Source organism: Lissotriton helveticus, chromosome 11 (assembly GCF_964261635.1).
Source record: "Lissotriton helveticus chromosome 11, aLisHel1.1, whole genome shotgun sequence".
Lineage (NCBI taxonomy): Eukaryota > Metazoa > Chordata > Amphibia > Caudata > Salamandridae > Lissotriton > Lissotriton helveticus.
The window spans coordinates 50,598,082-50,617,340 of NC_136072.1; the positions used below are offsets into that span (position 1 = coordinate 50,598,082).

The 19,259-nt window shown below is 43.6% G+C and overlaps 1 protein-coding gene across 4 annotated transcripts in view; it reads left to right on the top strand.

Moving 5' to 3' along the window:
- The window catches only part of COPS7B (COP9 signalosome subunit 7B), a 48,153-nt gene extending 33,366 nt beyond the window's left edge, over positions 1-14,787 (top strand). For all 4 annotated transcript variants that reach the window (XM_078668175.1, XM_078668178.1, XM_078668176.1 and 1 more), the window contains 2 exons: positions 6,124-6,229; positions 12,413-14,787. In XM_078668175.1, coding sequence (XP_078524301.1) covers positions 6,124-6,229; positions 12,413-12,571 — 265 coding nt within the window. In that variant the 3' untranslated portion in view covers positions 12,572-14,787. The remainder of the gene's footprint in view (positions 1-6,123; positions 6,230-12,412) is intronic.
- Positions 14,788-19,259: the final 4,472 nt, after the last annotated feature.

Consider the following 19,259-nt stretch of genomic DNA (forward strand, 5'->3'; position numbering starts at 1 on the left):
CAATTTACTCCCTCTCCAAGTGTCCCCCAGCTATTCTATCCCTAAGGTCTGCCATTTTTGGAATCCTTTTAGTTGGCTGGCTCACCTTCCTTAGGTGGTCACTGACCCATAGTGGTGTTCGTTCAGTCAACCTGCTTTTCCAACCCAGGAATGTGGTAGAGTTTAGAAGTTTCAAGCAGTAGTGTGGTTCTGCCTCTCAGACCTCATAGGCCTCATTAAATGTATAGGATATTAGCTATATAGGTTGATCAGTGTATATTAACTGCTTTGTAAGTGATGCAACTAGTCCCAGACTTTATTCTGAGCTCCGCGACGAGCCTGTGAAGTTATTTGAAGGTGGTTTTGACGTGACTAATTCCCTCTTAGAGAACGAGGAGATGGACAGTAGAGGGCCTTGCTGTTAAGTGGTGATTTCTAATGTCCGCCAGTACTCCATTTCAGCAGTCTAGTTGGCAGAAGCCTAGTACATATGCAGAATTTTTGTTGGGGATTTTGAGAAATCTTTACAACTTCTTGAGATGCGCAGATGGAGATTGTCTCTTTGGCTGTTCAGTTTATGTGAGGGATGAACAGCAGAGTTGAAGGGTGATTACAGCTTTTTCACAGACACAGCTGCTGTTAGCCCTCAAAAATCAAGGAGAGGGGATCTAGGCTCCATAGGGATAGAGCTCCCAGTAATTTAATTGTTAAAAATAAATGTACCCTTTGGAGAGACTCTGCAAATAACAATTCACATCCGATATACAGCCACATACATATTCCCTTACACTCTCATTCGGCACAGAATGTTCAAAGCGCTTATAATCATACAAAACAAGTATAATCAAAATATATATTTTTAATACATTTAAAACTGTAGAAATATTGGAATCTCCACCAGAAGATCCAGGTTAAAAAGATCACTACATAAAAAACACAATTACTCCAATGCGAAATAGATCATATGCCTAAAAAGGAGAAACCAAAAACAATAAATCTGTCGTTCAGTTGTTAATTCGGAAACAGTATAAACAGCACCGAGCATGGGTATCGAATCTCGGTCTACCGCTAACTGCTAACTAAAACCAAATTTAACATAAAAGTGGGCGTCAACGCGTTTCGATAGCACAATTGAATATGGCCACCTTCTTCAGGACAAAAAGATTTTTCTCCTTAAGGGATGTTTCTCAATTGCAACAATCCCACCTAAGAATAAAAATAAAAGATATGTACATCACATTTCATTTCAACAACATTTATCTTTTGAACAGAATTATACTTGTAATAAACAAAGGCCGTATTATGATGTCAAGCATGACGGTTCCAACAAAGTGCCTTTTTTTGCCAGACCATAAGTGCTTCAGTCATTCTGAATAAAACCCATCTGGGCATACATTACAAAACTCTTAATTTAACCCCACTTCTCATTCATCACTCAACCTCACTCATCCATAAATTATTTCCACTCACCGGTGCAAACGCACTGCAGAGAATGTTTCTCCTATCAATGGGAGTAGATAGCTGATGGCTCCGGAAAGCCGCTGTTAGGCCAGAGCCATGCCCTTTGAGCTCATAAATCAAGTTTAGGTCCAATTTGTTTGAATACAAATTCCATTAGGATGGATTGAGCTGTGGAGAACTGTCAGACAAATAGTGATTGCATTTTGAGAGGGTGAGATGAGAGGAATAGAAGTATGTTCAACATTCAGCAGTTATGCATTCTGGAGAATGTAGATTCTCCAAGAGGTTGTGTTGGGAGAATCTGGATTTTAATAACAACGGGGGGTGGTAGCATTTTACATTATTCTGTTAATGTTTACTCCATGTAGCTATTAACCCCTTCGATGCTCATGACGAGCTCAGCTCGTCATGAGGCACACTGGAGCTGTGCTTATGACGAGCTGAGCTCGTCATTAACAATGGGACTTCTCCATCAACAGCACAGGAGGGGAAAAGTCATAGCAGCCAAGGTGTTAAAGAAACGAATAGCAAAATTCAAAATTCCAGAACCAGGACACCACAGTCCTTATAAGCGCAGACACAACTGCCATCTTCCTTTTTACATCAGCTCTGAGATATTCAAAAGCTGTCCCGATAATTTAAAAAAAGTAACACAAAAGAACGTCCTAAAATAAAAGTAACACAAAATAACTTCCTTTCTTCACTGATTAATAGACCTCACTAGATTTCGATAAAGAAAATATGAAATAAAATAATTATAATAAACTGAAAACATCCAAGCCACAATAAGTGTACTCAATCTTTGGACATCATATTGTTTTTAATAGTCAAAGCATTACTCTGAACATTAATTTCCAGCGACTTAGTAAGGGCAAGCTGGGACAGAAAATGATAGTCTCTGTGCCTTCAGTGAAATCTAGATTCTCCTAATGCAACCTCTTGGAGAATCTGCATTTTGTGTCAGGACCAGAAGCTAGCATTATGGATGTTCGTCTCTTCTCAAAACCACTAAACGCACATGTTACACCATGTAAGCGCCCCTGCATTTGAACAACTGACAGACTTCAAGAGATAGTTGGAAAATTCACCTGACCGAAACACTGTACTGGCCATGGTCCCTTGTACCAAAAAGACACTTGTACATCCCTGCTTCTTTCATTACCACTTTCACCCATCTGGCTAGAGTTGCTTTGGAAACTGACCCTACAGGCTTAACATAAGACAACCACAACAGTCACACACCGTCCTACGAAATTCACTCATCCTTCTTTCATATTCTTTCAAACATCACACTAAACATAAGTGAGGATGTGCGTTGAATATCTGATAAGACACAGAAGACCTAGTTTCACTCCTCTGTGTTATATGAAACATTGTGATTGTAAAAACGATTGCTTACCACAAATGCTTTTACATCTGGGACTATACTGAAAAGCGTTGGCAGTTTAGCAGACACCTTAAATAATAATAAGTACCCAATAGAAGCCCAACTCTTAAGCATCTTAAAAATCTGAATCAAAGTCCACAAAAAGTCTGATTTTGTTCCAGCTGCAAATTTGATACCTTCCTTACAAATCAAGACATCTTTATTTATTTTCCATGTACTAACCGGTGACCCGCTGCTACCACTGACCTATAACAATTAATCATCCCATAAATTATTCCTTTCCCAAATAAGTGAGACCGAAAATTGGATATTTCTGTTGCATGAGCTTCCAAAGGATCCAAAACCCATTCCATGCAACAGCATACCCAGGCCCTCTTTGTTACAACCTTTCTCTTTGTCATCCCTGGACCCCAGCATTCCTTGAGCAGTTTGTGAGCCTCCTTTGAAATACTTTCAAATTGGACTCGACCTCTGAAATTCTGCAAGAAGGTTCAGAGTTCTCTTGGCCACCACAGGATGTTTTCGCAATCCGGGCTCATCAGCAAATCTCCTTTCACATGAATTCTAAAAAACATTTCCTCTTCTGCTAACTAAATCACCCCTGGAAATGAGGATTGTTTCACCCAGAAGGGAATCCGTAGCACAGGCTTACACCGCTCCTTCCTCACTAGTGGGAGAACCCTTTGAATCATGGCAAATGGAGGAACAGCATAGGCATTTCCCCCTCCAATCCTGTTTTAGTGCATCCACCAATTCTGAAATGTGCCTCAAATCATAGAACCTCTTCAACAACCTTGTGAATGGAGAAGCAAAAAGATCCACCTCCAAAGAAATCCAGTGCTCTTGCAGCATCTCAAAAATTCAGTGATTGAGACTCCGATAGCGGTGGCCCCTTAAATATTAATGTCCATTCCGGACACGCTTCCACAGGTTCTTGCCTGAACCTGTGGGAGCACAACACATTTTTAATTTTCTTTGCCCTCAAGTAAAATGGCTGACAGACATGTGACACTTTCCATTACCATTGGTCTTGATAAAGGTGGTAACTATAAGGAGAACCCACCGAAACGCGTCGACGCACAGAGTGGTATAATTCAAGTCTCCAACACCAGAGTTGATATGCTGATGTCATAGCAATACAATATTGGTGTTATCAACAACGGAGCCAGAATATACAAACTGTATTCAACAATTGCATGTTGTACCTGTTCTGTCTTTTCTTCTCAATTGTGCAGGTCGCAATTGTGTGTATTGTTTTAACCGTGTTTCAAGACTAGGGATCTAGATTAGTGAAATTTACTCCTGTGTTTTTAAGTTATTCAAAATAAATGAATTTTTAACTACCTATATGTTTCTATTGTATGTACTTATGACATTGTGAGGCTTGGTATCGTAACCTTCACTTAGCATTGTCTCAAGGGAAACTTCTCTTCTTTTGATACTTTCCATCACGCCACTCTCAAAGCTTTCCACGTCTCCTTTCCTCCTGCTGCTTAAGAGAGAGCAGGAGCGTTGCATGACCTCCAGACAGTGCACGGGTCAGTTGCATTGTTGCAAGTGTGTTCCTCTGAAGTAAATTAAATGCTGTGCTCAAGCTTTTGTAAGTTTCAGAAAAAAATTAAATACTCATGGAATATAAATTATTAAATTGAAAGTTAATCACAAAAACAATTACATTCCCCCTAGTACCGCTCCACCCCCTTTTTTACTTTCTTTCTTTACAAACCGCAAGACCTACCAAAAACAAGTTCTGTTAAATTGGGAAAATAAATAAACCCACTAAACCTCAAACTTAGCGAAACAACAAGATTAAATTAATGGAACTCATTATTTCTACAACCTATTAATGTATATATAAAACAGATATTTAACTTACAAGGAGCTGCAGTGAAAAGAGGAAGATGGCTGCTGTGTTCTAGTTCTGGAATTTTGAATGGAGTAAGCAATAAAAGATGTATGGAAAATGCTGGCCTCTGGACTTGATAGTAAATGTGCTCTTGAAATGTGAGGCTCTAACCTATGTCCAGGGATGCTGTGCCCCATCATAGACTGTTTTACAATCACTGACCCGCTTAGTTTGAATGGTTACTTCAAATACACAAGGAAATTATCAGTTGTTCAACTCCAGCCTGCAAGTGTGTTTAGTTTACAAGTTGTTACACATGCAGACATATGGTATTTTGCTTTTGAACATGCATTGTCACCTGTATTTATTTGCACAAGGCATGTTTTGTACATGTACTATAACAAGTTTTGAAGCAAACCTCCTCATGTATCTGCAGTTGCAAAACCTACGTACATTAACATTTAAGAGCACAATCCCGTTTGACAGATGTTAAGCACCAACTAGTCGAGTTGGTTGAAATAACGAAGTTTGTTTTTGCTCAGAAGTGAAAGCAGCCTGTAGATGTACCTAGAGGCATGTGGTTCCAGAGCTGTCGCTAATTCAGAATCCTGTGCAACCGTAAATGTTTTTTAAAAAACGTATTGCATGTACATTTGACAACCGAAAACAAACCTTATTTTTAATTGTTTTTCATGCTGCTGTGCAAAGATGAAGAGTTGAAAATGATATTAAGATTATCCTCCATGTTACTAACCAGAATGTAGTCTGCTGTGTGGCATACTTTGAAGGTATCCGATAATTTAGCGAGTCGAAGCGGTAAGGTCTGTGATAGAGAGAGCTTTGTATCTCAAACACTGTAGCAGCCATCACACAAAGATTCTACTTTCCATGGCCTAATGCTGAGTCAAGGGCCAAGAAGCCACATGTAATATCATTAGGGACAATCCCCACTTCACCCACAGTCAAATGCCACTGGTGAAATGAGTTCACATACTAAAGCAGTTCCACCAACAACAACAGCACTCTTGCTCTACACTTTACTGGATACATCCCTGCTCTACGACAAATTTCAATCCAGGGGATTGTGCCCCTCAGGATGTTGGGCACATTGACAAAGTGAAATAGCATAATGCCCCACGAAGGCGAGACTGGATGTGCAAGAAGTAAATACTTTTAACCCAACATGACTGTTGTCCATGTGCCAGATAAACATGGCCATCATGACTGCCTGTGGGCAAGAAATACATCCTAATATAAATTTGTGGACTGCTCTATTAACCTTTGAGGAAATTAACAGCACAACCTTCCGGTGCAAGTAGGCCATTCTCACCTGTACTAAAATCAGGCAATATTTAGTATTTGTTGTCACCTTTAGTACATTACCTATAGTAAAGTTAATGCTGTAATTTAACCCATGGTGCCAAACAGTAAAAACTTTGTTCCGTTGTAGGTGTGACGGGTGTGAAGCAGTGCTCTCTGGGATCGAGCAGCAAGTTATGAGGGCTAATCAGTTTAAAGAGTCCCATCTACGCACACAGCAGCACGTTGAGACAGAGGTGGGTGCAAATTTCTGTCTGTTTGTGTCTACAAACTAATTTGAAAATGTTAAGTATTACAATTTGTAATTTATTTTTAGATAATGTAAATTAAAATGGCTACAAGTCCTTAGAATGAACGTTAGTGTTTGTCCTGTTCATCCTTCCAAATTATAGGATGCTGTCCTAGATGTTTGCTAGACCCACAGTATAACCTATGGCCTGGTATTTAATCATTTTATTTGGAAGTAGCCCACCTTTCTATGCCCGAAACTAATCCTGATGAAACTCAGCATCATTGACAACCAAAAGGAAAAGCTTACAAGAAATGCAAACATGGACATAGCTCATAGTGCATTAGCATGGTCTAGCGTAAGAATTGTAACCCCAAATGATAAAAGAATGAAAGTTTAGTGTGCAATTCATACAGTAATTTAGGTAGACAAGGAGATTAATTAAATGCTCAACATAGTGTTTATGTGGAGGTAGGTCCTCAAATTGCTGCAAATTATAACTTCTTTTCCTTGCTTGAAAAAAATCTTTCTGCCGCCCATGGCCATATACTGTGATGTGCTTTTGTCGCATACTGATCCAGATAGTGCCGCTGCTAAACCACTGCCATAGAAGTGACTCGGATACCGTTTTTTTCTAAGATTCAAACAATTTCCTTCCACACGTTATTGGTTACAGGGGACATAGACGTATGCCCTGCAGCAGATATATCGTATTTGATGTATAGGCGGCCACAATGTGGAACTTGTTCACCCTTTACTGACAGGCACTTTCTTGATTGATCAAGCAGACAGCATTGTTGGGTGTAGCTCAGGCTAATATGTATGGTAGAGATGTTTGTGAGCTTAAAAATGTAACTACAGGGTAACTTATTGTGTTTTTTCAGCTTTGAAAGCTCTTGGGTCTTTTATGCTCTGATGGCCAGTTTCCTTTTCACAAAACTTCCAGCATCCTGTCTTTGTACCACTGATTTGAATGCCATGTCTGCATCAAGGCAAAACCAAAGGGGATGATGGACGGAGTGTTGAACATTGCAAGCACTCACCCCCAGTCAACTGATCTGGGTTTAATCCATCATCATTCTTGAGGTCTGTCTGGATCAAGGGTGGCATTCGAAAAGAAGTTTGAACGTTTTGTTAATCAATGGCGCTCCCAAAGAGACCAAGGCACTACTCAGTCCCAAACTTTGGCTGCATAGGCTGATGAGAAAGAATTAATGTATCGCATGGTGTAAGACACAGACTGCATTGTCAGTCAGTCATATGCATGTTTCCTTGAGACCATTTTACACTTATAATGCCAGGGTAGTGGAATCCTTGCAAGGTGTGTAGATTGCTTAGTATTTGAAATCCTCTTTGCTGCCATCTGTTGTGATCTACAGGGCCCAAGTCTAAATTGAAGCATGGCCTTTATATTGAGCTATATTAAATTGGGGTACAGTACTGGGGTGGCAGAGTGGGCTAAAGAACGGTGATTGATTAAACCCAGATCTGTTGACTGGGTGTGAGTGTTTGATTGGTTCAGATGCTCCGTCCATCACCACCCCGTTTTGTACCACTTTGTTCGCCATAAGTTGGCAGGGTATGCTCAGACGTGAGTCCCTTGCTCACTTTGCCACTGGATTCAAGGAAGCCGGGCTGAAGACGGCTGAAATGCCAGAAACCGGTCCCAGGAGGCTTGTTTCCGGTCCAGGGAAGGCATGGCTTGGCAGTTCGGGCTGGACTGTTCCCATGAAGCACAGGGTCAGACTGATTTGCATATGGCCATGCCTGAACTGGGGTGGCAGAGTGGGCTAAGGAACGGTGATGGATTAAACCCAGATCTGTTGACTGGGTGTGAGTGTTTGATTGGTTCAGATGCTCCGTCCATCACCACCCCCTTTTGTACTACCAGTGTGGGAAAGTAGGCACAATTTTTCCCTTATGAAGAATTTCCTTGTCTCAGATGTGTACAAAGTTGCACCCTGCAGTTTAGTCCACGCTTTTGGCAGGCACTCGGACGGACCTTTTGGCAGGCACTCTGGCTCACCTTTTGCCAGGCACTCGGCAGACCTTTTGGCAGGCACTCGGGCGGACCTTTTGGGCAGGCACTCGGGCGGACCTTTTGGGCAGGCACTCGGGCGGACCTTTTGGGCAGGCACTCGGGCGGACCTTTTGGGCAGGCACTCGGGCGGACCTTTTGGGCAGGCACTCGGGCGGACCTTTTGGGCAGGCACTCGGGCGTACCTTTTGGGCAGGCACTCGGACGGACCTTTTAGCAGGCACTGCCACTCGGACAGACCTTTTGGCAGGCACTCGGGCGGACCTTTTGGCAGGCACTCGGGCGGACAATTTGGTAGACATTGATGTATTGACACCAGAACAAATGCTGTAGTAGCTCAAACCTTTTTACATAATCTGTTTGCGAAAAAACTCTTGAAGTTCTTATCTTCTCTTGGTTTCCCAACACATTTCCCTGGTTTGGGCTTGCCCTACTCTTCCTCTGTGCATGAAACCTGGGATTCCTGCTCTGACATAACCTGCCGACATCCTGCTAAATTTCATGCAGATTCATTAAAGAACACCAAAGGTATTAGCACTTGAAATTGTTTTGGCCCTCATTATAACTTTGTCCAACCCCTTGATGGATGTGAAGGAATCCTGTCATTTTCACAGAAGACTAGGCATGCTAAAGGTGTACCATATTTCATGTAGATACATAAATGAAACGATCACAAAGGAGGCAAGGGAGGATTTGGGATGGTCCAGTACTTACCTCCCATATGTTATTAAAGTATTTATAGGATGTACAGTTCAGAAGACAAGAGGGTGCTAGCTGCTTCTTATGACTAATGGGCCTTATTTTAGGGTCAGAAACAGTTTAGCTGTTTAGAAGCAAATGCCTCGCCCACTACTTTGCTACATGCATCATCATCCGACATATGCTCCTCTGCAATGCCTAATCAGCCCCTTTTGGGGGGGGGGGGGGAGGAGTGTTTTTTGCCTGATATCATTTGTTGTTTAACCAAGGAGTCTATCTAAGTAGACCCTGTATAGAGTGTAGGCCGGCTTTAAAGATTGGTGAGAATTATTAAAATTCATCAAGTGATGCCATAGTTAGTAGCAAATTAACACATTTGACCCCTTTTAGACGAATTTGCACAAATTCAGAAATACCAAGATTTAGCTAAATCTGTCAAATTTCGTGCAAAAGTGGTAGACAAATCAAAAATACCCCTTCCAGCTTTCAAAATCTAACTAAAATATAACCTCTTCAGGACCAGCCGAGAACACTTTTTCAACGCTAACTTCTCATACAGATGAAATGCTTTACATGAAACCAAGCAAAGGCACTTCCTTGAACAGAGTTCTGCTTAAGTCCCAAGTTTGGTGTTATTCAGTTCAGTCCTTTTTAGGTCTCGCCTAGACGAAAGCAAAAGCGAAAGCTTTTGCTGTCTAGGGAGACAACTTATGTTGCCGCTTTCTGGGGAATGAAGGGGAATGTGGACAGCAGAGTGTTTCGAATTTCTTCTGCTGGAGATTAGACCTTGTGAGCGCGCCTTGACTGTATCTAATGCGTGTGTGTTTTTTTTTTTTAACGTGGGCCGGGCGCTTGCTTCAGTCAGTTTATTTTTGAAGTGCAGGCGTCAATGCGTCTGGTAGTTCTTTATGTGGAGTGCCTTTTGACCTCGTGAGCGCGCTTTGCCTGCATCTAATGTGCACACACACGTACACATACAGAGACATTCCCCCCGCCCTGCCGCATACACAGAAGCGCCCCCGGCCGCCGCATACATACAGAGACATCTCCCCCCCCTCCCCCGCCCCCGCCGCAGCTCTCCCCCCCCCCCCGCCCCCGCCGCAGCTCTCCCCCCCCTCCCCCGCCGCAGCTCTTCCCCCCCCTCCCCCGCCCCCGCCGCAGCTCTCCCCCCCACCTGACAACACTTACCGGCTCCGGGCTCTGCTGGCGGGGGCTACACGAGAGCTCCCGCTCCTCGGGGATCTTTCCGCAGCACTTCTCTTTGCTCCCGGTGTGACTCCTCGGCTCTGCAGCTCTTCTCCGGGGCCGCGGGACAAAAGCTACTCCTCTGCGCAGGCGGCTCCGGGGCACTCCGCAGCTCACGGGAGCCCCGGGCCGCGGGAAGACTTTTCCTCTCCTTTCTCGGGTGCTCGAGGAGGCGGGACTTCCGGCCGGGCTGCGATGCAATTGGCTGTCCGGCCGGGCGTTTTCTTCATTTGTCTCTTCCTTTTTAATTTGCTTCTCTTCCCGTGTTAAACGCATTGTTTTGCTTGTTACAGTACCTGGCTCCCGAATTTGGCATTAATGAAAATAACATGCTGGACAGATTAAACGTTGTGGACTTATTTTTCCGATTGAGCGTTCGAGATGAATATTTGGCTCTGTCCATGTTTAGGAATATGCAGTGTAACCGTTTGCAGCAAAGCGCTATAAAGAAACATCGTTTGGCCTGGTATTGTTGTTATTTTATAATATCATATCGGGCATGATCACAGCCCTCCGCGCCTCATCGAGGTGCAGTGTGAAGAGAATGCGATGCGCACGCCTTCTGTCCTCCCCTCTGGAAGATGCATTAGGGGTCGAAAAGATGGTTAGCGTGTCGGAGAGCGAGAGCAGACACAGTCCTCAGGTGACGGTGCCGCTGTTCGGGTGCTCGAGGCGACTCCGGGGATAGGGCAAGATTCTGCCCGCCAGAGAGGACGGCGCCCGGCTCAGACTACTCCGGGGATAATAGGGCGAGATTCTGCCCGCCAGAGAGGACGGCGCCCGGCTCAGACTGAGGTAAAGATGTCCCTGAGGGAGAAGGGGTGGGGGCTGGTGTACCGAGGCCGCTCCGATGAAGGAGCTACCCCAACGATGCAGCGCTGCCCCCGCCTCCTCTCCAATGCACTCGCAATATCGTATTCGTAAGACTCCCAAGCCCGGGCGGGTCCCTGAATACAGCAGCCCCCCCCCTCCCACCGTTTTGGCGACCTGGATGTAGACCCCGGCCCTCGCTTCCGGTGTGCCTGCTTTCAAGTGTGGACGACTGTCTCTCCCCTCCCCATGGAGCCCTCAAGCCACACTGACTTCTTCGAAGAATCGAGGAGCGCGTCCCTCCTCCACACCGTGTGACGACGCGGCATTATTAGCAGGTGCGCGGTTGTTGCGTACCCGTAGAAATGCGCCGGCTCCCCAGCATGCAGCAAGTTGGGTGACTGGGAACCGTATGTAGAGCAGGGGAGCTGCACTGGGGAGGAGAGGGCTCGTGCACCTGGCGCAGTGTAGGGCCTGCAGGGAGAAAGGGGATAGCCTGCACAAGGGACGGGGAGAGACGGCATAGAAAAACAAGCATTGGCATAGCCAATAGGTCTCACCTTTGGGACCTTATAAGTGTTTAGCCATGCAACACTTGATGTGGTTGCACCAAGGATATTTTGCTGGATAAATAAACACTTATAAGGTCCCAAAGGCGAGACCTATTGGCTATGCCAATGCTTGTTTCTGTATCGAGTTACAATTTATTGATTCATCTGGACACACTTTGTCGCTGCTCTAATACCCTTCCCTTGACTCCAGTTGGAACCAAGCCTGCAGGTCCTACAAGGAATTCCACTAGGATAAGTTGGTGCTTCAAAAGCACAATTAATGTCTGCAAACTTTGTAATCAGATTACCACATAAATCATACATTTGCCATCCTAATTTCTTTTTGTACCTTTTCACTTGAGCTGTACTGGGCCATCCTTTAATGTAATTTAGGAGAGACTTTGCATGTTGTCTGTATCAGGCCTGTGGATTTGGCTCCTAAAACATGTTTATACTGCAAGAAAGCTTCAAAGCCATTTCTGGAGTAAGTCTGTTGTCTCTTGTGCTATTGAGGCCTAATTGGTTCACTCTAATCTGCCACCAACCATAATTCTTAACCATACTCTTAGTGCCAGGGCAGCTGTTGTGGCCTTCTAAATGATGCCAAAGTCATGTCAAACCTGCCTAAACCACATGATCTTTATAGCAGCCCCCTCTTATTAGGCCCAGAAGTTTTGTAAACCACATGCTTTATTTTTTTCACATGGCTGATATTACTTACACCAAAATTAAATATATTTTTATGTTGTGTTACATTGATTTACTTTTTTTGGGTGTGTTTTCTTCATAATGGAATTTCGTCATAAATGTCTCTTTATCCCTATGCATATTTTTATTTTCATTACAGGTCACAAACATAAGGAAAACATTGAAAGCCACAACCTCGGCAACCGCTCAGGACCTGGACCAACATCTCGCAGATCGGGACGGCCCTTCCCTCAGCGAGCAAAGGCAGCCCACCAAGAAAATGTCCAAGGTGAAGGGGCTTGGGGCCAGCCGCCACTGATGCCTTGAGCATTGGCACTTTCCAGGAAAAAACACCTGTTTACAGACTCTCACATCACAGACAGGAGACCCTGCTTACAGTTTTCAGGCGGGCGCTCCTAAGCCATGCGCCAGCCTGCAGGCAAAGCCGGTGACGCAACCAATAAATCTGACGTTGGTTTTTTAAGTGGCATGAAGCAGTTTTTCATTGTTTAGCTTGTTCTGTTAAACAAGTTCCCAAAGCAGTATTGAGTTTGTAGAACCCCCCCCACCCCAAGCTCCATTGCACAGGAGTCTCCCCTTACTCCATTGCACAGGAGTATGTGAAAAGAGTACACTTTGGTAGATGGATTGTTTGGTGTGTGGATGACTTCTTGTGGAGATTATCTGATGGATGCATTTTTAATTGTTCTGTTGCCCCTTTAAACTTGAAGCTAATGTCATCTGTACTGGTGCGTAGACCATTTCCGTACCTTAATTGATGCTGATTTTCCACTGGTTTGCGGATAACTGTCCTGACCAGCCAAATTCCCTATAATGTTATGACAGCATTGTAGACATTTTAAATTACCCAGACCCTAGTTGGCCTGTAACTAAAAGGAAAAAATGGGAAAAAAGCTAATTTACACCGCTTTTTTCTCTCAAGCCTTTTTGGTCGGATTTGGTTTTTCTTCATTTTCGATAGGTGGTAGCCGCCTGACGAATGAGACAACTGATGTAAGTATTCTGAAACTTTGTCTCCTGGTTACCTTTCTGTGACCCTGCATGCTAATCTCATCATCGTTACATGGAATACTTTGGTTCAGGCAGGTATCCGTTAAATTGAAAGATACAAACCCACCTTCAGAAGGAATGAAACCCCTAGTAGGCAATGTTGGGACACTACATTATTCCACTGCTCCCAGTCAATCTTGTAATATTTAGTTGAACTTAAAATGCTGACTCTGTTTCTATGTGGGAATATTGTGATATCACCTCATATGTCCTGAGCTTCTGTTTACAATAGAATATTCCTTCAGTGACACGATCAGAGCATTGAATTGACTCAGTCACCCTGTTCGAGTTTGTTGTTTTGGATGCTTGTATATGTTTATTTTTCAATCACTTTTTATAGAAGACTGGAGTGCAAGATTCAGTGCAGGACTGGTAACTTTGTGCCACCCCAGGAAATGCCACAGTCGCAGCTCGCTTGATCCATGCTGCTCCTTCGTGTACTGAGATAAAGAAGCATATTTTATAAGTGGTATTGTTCCTCAGGTGTATGTTAATGTAGAATGCATAGAGATAGAGGCATTGCAGAACACACGTATGCCAGCACGTGAATCCTGCCAGCTTCCTTCCTATTAGTATTCGTTTTCAGCATGGTTCTACTGCCATGTGCTAAGAAAGCTCAGGGCGAGAGTCCTTCGTGCCATTCTGCTGGTTTTGATTCTACAGCTTCTTGCCTTTCTTCTGCTCGGTAGCACTTGGGAGCTGTGATGCCCTATAATGCCTTTCACCATTCATATCACTTTCAATGGAATTCTTGAGGCTGCTACTCATGTGACATGTTGCCCAGAATGGGTAAGCTCCTTCCTACAGCTGCCATCTCTGGAATCCTATGTGAATCTGTACATTCCTTCTTTGCTTGCCAGTAGCTCTCCACACACTCCTCTCTGGCCTATGTGCTCCTTCGCCTCCACTCCATTTATATCACTCTGTTTACAAAGCGATGAGATGTTCCTTTGACATCATGCCTCATTTGCACCCCAATCTAATTTCACAGATTTGAAAATAAAATCATTTTCTATGGGGCTTTCTATGTTTTAAACAGTAAAGGGTGGGTTCATATTTCCACTTAAACTATTCTGTGAAAAACAGATCACCAAAGTTGGCCCTGGTTTGGCCTAGGGATCTAAGCTGTGTTTTTTTATCTGCTAAGGATGGGGTCATTGGACCAATTCAACCTGGAGCTTAATGTGCACTGCAGAGGATCACACACCCAACTTTGAAAATAAGTAGGAATTTGTAAAAAGTTTTTGGAATATGTCTGCTTTGTTACGCGTGTACTAAAGTTGCCTTTTCTACCCCATCACGGTTCCTGCGTTGTTGATACTTTGTGTCATCTTTTGTACATTACATTCCCTGTTTTTTGAACGATGTGAAGCGAGGATTGATACACTCTTGTAACTGACTTGAAAATACCTTTCTGGTTACGAAGCACATTTAAAAACATTAAAAACATCGATTTTGTTGTAATTTTGTGTTGAAACTTTTTTTGTTTGTTAAATTTTATGGACTTGTCCTGTATCGACATACCAAGTTCTTGAAGTACAAGGATTACCAAACAGCCTTGCAGAACCACGCTTTAACATTACTTCCAAATTCTCTAGCTTGTGCATCTTGATACACCTAAAAACCTTTATTTTAATGGTAAATAATAATTCTGCATTCATAATCCTGCTCGTAAACAGCTTCAGTTGGAAGACCGCCTCCAGAAAACAAGCATTTACAGAAATGCATGTTATTTATATAGATGCGAAGTGTGTGGTAAGTCAAATAATTGTGCCCTGATTTTAGTATGGAAGTGAAGTGTGTGGTAAGTCAAATAATTGTGCCCTGATTTTAGTATGGATGTGAAGTGTGTGGTAAGTCAAATAATTGTGCCCTGATTTTAGTATGGATGTGAAGTGTGTGGTAAGTCAAATAATTGTGCCCTGATTTTAGTATGGATGTGAAGTGTGTGGTAAGTCAAATAATTGTGCCCTGATTTTAATATGGATGTGAAGTGTGTGGTAAGTCAAATAATTGTGCCCTGATTTTAGTATGGATGTGAAGTGTGTGGTAAGCCAAATTATTGTGCCCTGATTTTAGTATGGATGTGAAGTGTGTGGTAAGTCAAATAATTGTGCCCTGATTTTAGTATTGATGTGAAGTGTGTGGCAAGTCAAGTAATTGAGCCCTTCCTCGGTAAGCTCGACCTTGGTTGTATGAGTGAGATTTTTCCTCCTCCCTTTTACCCCTTCTAGTACTATGACAATTCATGTGGATATAATTTGCCTAAGTGTGACTATTTGAGCAAAAAAACACTTGTATCAGGTCTTTGACACACTGGGCCGTGTAACCTTTGGGTATACCCTCCTCAATCAGTGGATCTTTATCATCATATAGATGTTTGTATGCGTCGGTCAGGGGGCAGCCGGCTACTACTGCATAAGGGGTACCTAGAATAGCATTGCTGTGGAACCACCTCTGTGTGGTTGGTAAGGGATTTCATGGACACAGGCTGCAATGTGATGTTATTAAACAGTTGGAATAATGCGAACAGTGTCTGCCAAAAATTTACTTTGCTAGATTTTTGTCAAAAATGGAGTTTACTAACTATACTCTCCTATAAATTAGTGCCAAACTAATGCAAAATCCAATGTCCTATTTGAACAAGCATTGGCATAGCCATTTGTTCTCGCTTTTGGGACCTTATAAGTATTTAATTATGCAGCACAATATCCTTGGTGCAACAACATCAACCATTGCATGGCTAAACACTTATAAGATCCCAAAGGCGAGACCTATTGGCTATGCCAATGCTTGTTGTAGATGCTATTGGTGAGTAGGGGTGGAGCTGCATGTTGAATGAGACCCTTTTAGTGGGGACAAACATTTGTCTACCTTGATCACACTTCAGTGGAGAGCCGTCACAACTCTTTGCTCCTCTGTTATAGTTGCTCCAGGCTGGAGACAGCCCTGCTGTGAGGGGCATCAGTACTCAAAGGTTATGTCTGGAGCGCAGCCTGGAAGACATTTGAAATGTAAACCTATTGCAATTTACCTTATCTTATCAGGAAAGGTAGCTGCCCACCGTCTTAATGGAGAAGTGTGGCTCAATGGTTAGAGCGGCAGACCCTGATGCTGAAGTCTGGCCCGGGACCAGGGTTCAATTCCCGCCTCGGCGGGTCTCACTCAATTTCCTCGGACCTGATAATTCTCGCCTCGGTGCCTATTCTAATCATGGGTCCCACTCTGCAACTCTGGGCAATAGCTTGCTTAATCTCCGCAATGGCCCCAACAACGCTAGGATGCCTGGCTTCACCTTGGGGGTGCCCAGGAGTGGGCACATCACAGGGAAAGGCCAGGAAGGGTTCGTCAGCGGTATTCGTACAAGCGCCGAGATGCCTCCGGGTAGTCTGCGCTATACAAGTGCGTAATTATCATTTAATGTTTTGGTGGATATGGGCAATTTTAAACACAGTATAACAGTGTTCCTTTTGATGTAAAGCAATAACATCAAAGAAACATCACTTTCTATTTTGTACTGGATGTACAACTGAGGGCAGACATTGGGGTGCATCAACCACATTGTTTCGTTATTTAAAACTTTAAATACATACAGCCTCAAAGACACCTGACACAACCTTGTCTTCATGTAACCTGTTCATAGGCCTCGTGTTTGTTTCTGAAGACAAATACAATCTGGCCATGTCCGCCTTCACACCCTCCATTCTCATGCATTCTGGTGCTGTCCATGGTGACGCACCCTATACAGTCGGGCATTTGCATCTGTCGAGCATGAATGAATGAATAAATCAAAAGCGCCTGCTTCGCGAGCCTGACTTGTCTATGAGGCTAAGAACAAGTTAAAGAACCGACATCAGAGAAAAGTATTACTTTAGGGCCACTGCGATGCACGTAAATTCAGGGTCTGCTTTTAATATATGCTGTGCGATTAGACAATCTCCTCACAATAATGTAGTGTTGCTATAGACAGAAAAAGGAACTTAACGATTATGCATCACACCTGCAGCAGAGTTTTTTTCTGAGCTACTTTACTAAAATAAAGACGACGAGATGTTTGCTATGTGCCCACGGTCCATGGGTTTCTCTTTCATGGTATGCTAAATATATTTCTTAAAAGTTGGCACAGCGCTTGAGCGAGAACTTTAACAGGAATCAGGGTTCACAAATTTAGCAAACTCTGGCGAAAACTTTGTTTACCGCAGCACCAGGATGATAATGAACACACCCAATGTGATAAAGGAATATGTTTAACCACCACAACATCAGGGTGAAAGAATTAAACATGATTATCACCGTGGTGCTACAATTTAAATGTATTCCATGTTATAACTCTGGTGCTGTGGTTAAACAGCATTTTTAGCCACAGTTCCGGGTTCATAAAATAAATGGTCTACCACGAAAAACAACATTTACAACGCATCATTTACAATGCATGCGTTTACAACGCAAGTCGTACAATGACGCTTTGTTACATTGCATGACATTACAACGCTAGTCCTTACAAAGACTTGCTGTAGGGGGCAGAAGGTGTTGGATTTGTGGATTCTCAATCCAGCACCTTCCCTACTGTTGCACACACTGGAGTTGGAGTAGTAAATTATACTATTCCAAACTCAAGCGCCGCCCCTTCAGCAAGTCATTGTAACAACTTGTGTTGTAATGGCATGCGTTGTAAAGAGTGCTATTCATAACTCGGTGCAAACAAAAACACCTAGGAGATACCACGGAACATGTTTAACCACAGGACGGGGGTGATCGAATGGTACAGGTTTAACCACAGAACCTGAGCACTAGGGTGATAACACAGACATCTTTAGCCAGCAGCTGGGTGATAACACGCTACACAATGCACCACAATACCACGATGAGCATGTGTAACCACAGGACCAGGGTAATAGTATGGAACACGGTCATGTGATAATACGACACTCAATCCGAGTGCCCCTGCATTGAAACATTCACTACTGTGCCATGTGCGTTTACAGACTCGCTGCCTACTTTCTACATCCACTGCGAGTGGTTCTCCATGGCGTGCCCCAGGTGCTGCAGCTTCTGGGAGGGCAGCTCGGGCTCCTCGTGTGTGGCATCCAACTGCAGCGCGTTGGCCTTGTACTGCTGCATGGCGGGGGCTCCCAGCCAGCAGTCTGTGTCCTGCTCCAGCAGGATCTAGTGATGTACGCGTCAAACTCTTATTTTACTTATTAAAAGTATCAACACAACAGCCACAGGTCACCCTACATGTTCATAGAAACAGTCCCTCAGGCGAACTGAACCCATGCAGTCAAAGAAAGGTAGGACATAACCCAAAAAACACAGAAGCAAAGAAAAAACAGAAAACGTCAATAAGAAAGAAAAGGAGGTCAGGGAAAGGCAATCCCAGAGTATTCCAGCAGTCTCCACCCATTCCAGGCAACCACGCCATCATCAACAATGTCTGTATGCACTCACAATCTCTCCAGCAACACGTGTTACTGCGCGGTGGGACCCTCCTTTACAAAGGTTGAATATTCACCTTTATTTGGGTCTCTTGCCATATGTGGGTGTTAAAATTGTACTAGTGAATTATAATAATAATAATAATCCACATTTGTAAAGCGCACAATCACCCGTTAGGGTCTCTAGGCGCTGGGGGCCGTCGGGAAGATTAAGCAAGCTATTGCCCAGAGTCACATGGTGCTGGGCTAACCTGCCGCCGGTGATCGAACCGTGATCCCCAGATTCCAGCGTCAGTCGCCCTGGCCGCGGCGCCAACCAATCCCCAGTCAGTGTAAAAGTGACAGAATAATTAGGTAATCGTATCATAAAATGTGCTGCATTACACCCGATAATTTGCCTTTCTGTTGTATAATTCACTCAATACTGCTGCATAATTCCAGTGGCCCTGAACAAAAGTCACAACGATGAGGTGCTTGCATGTACACTGGGCAGAAAAAAAA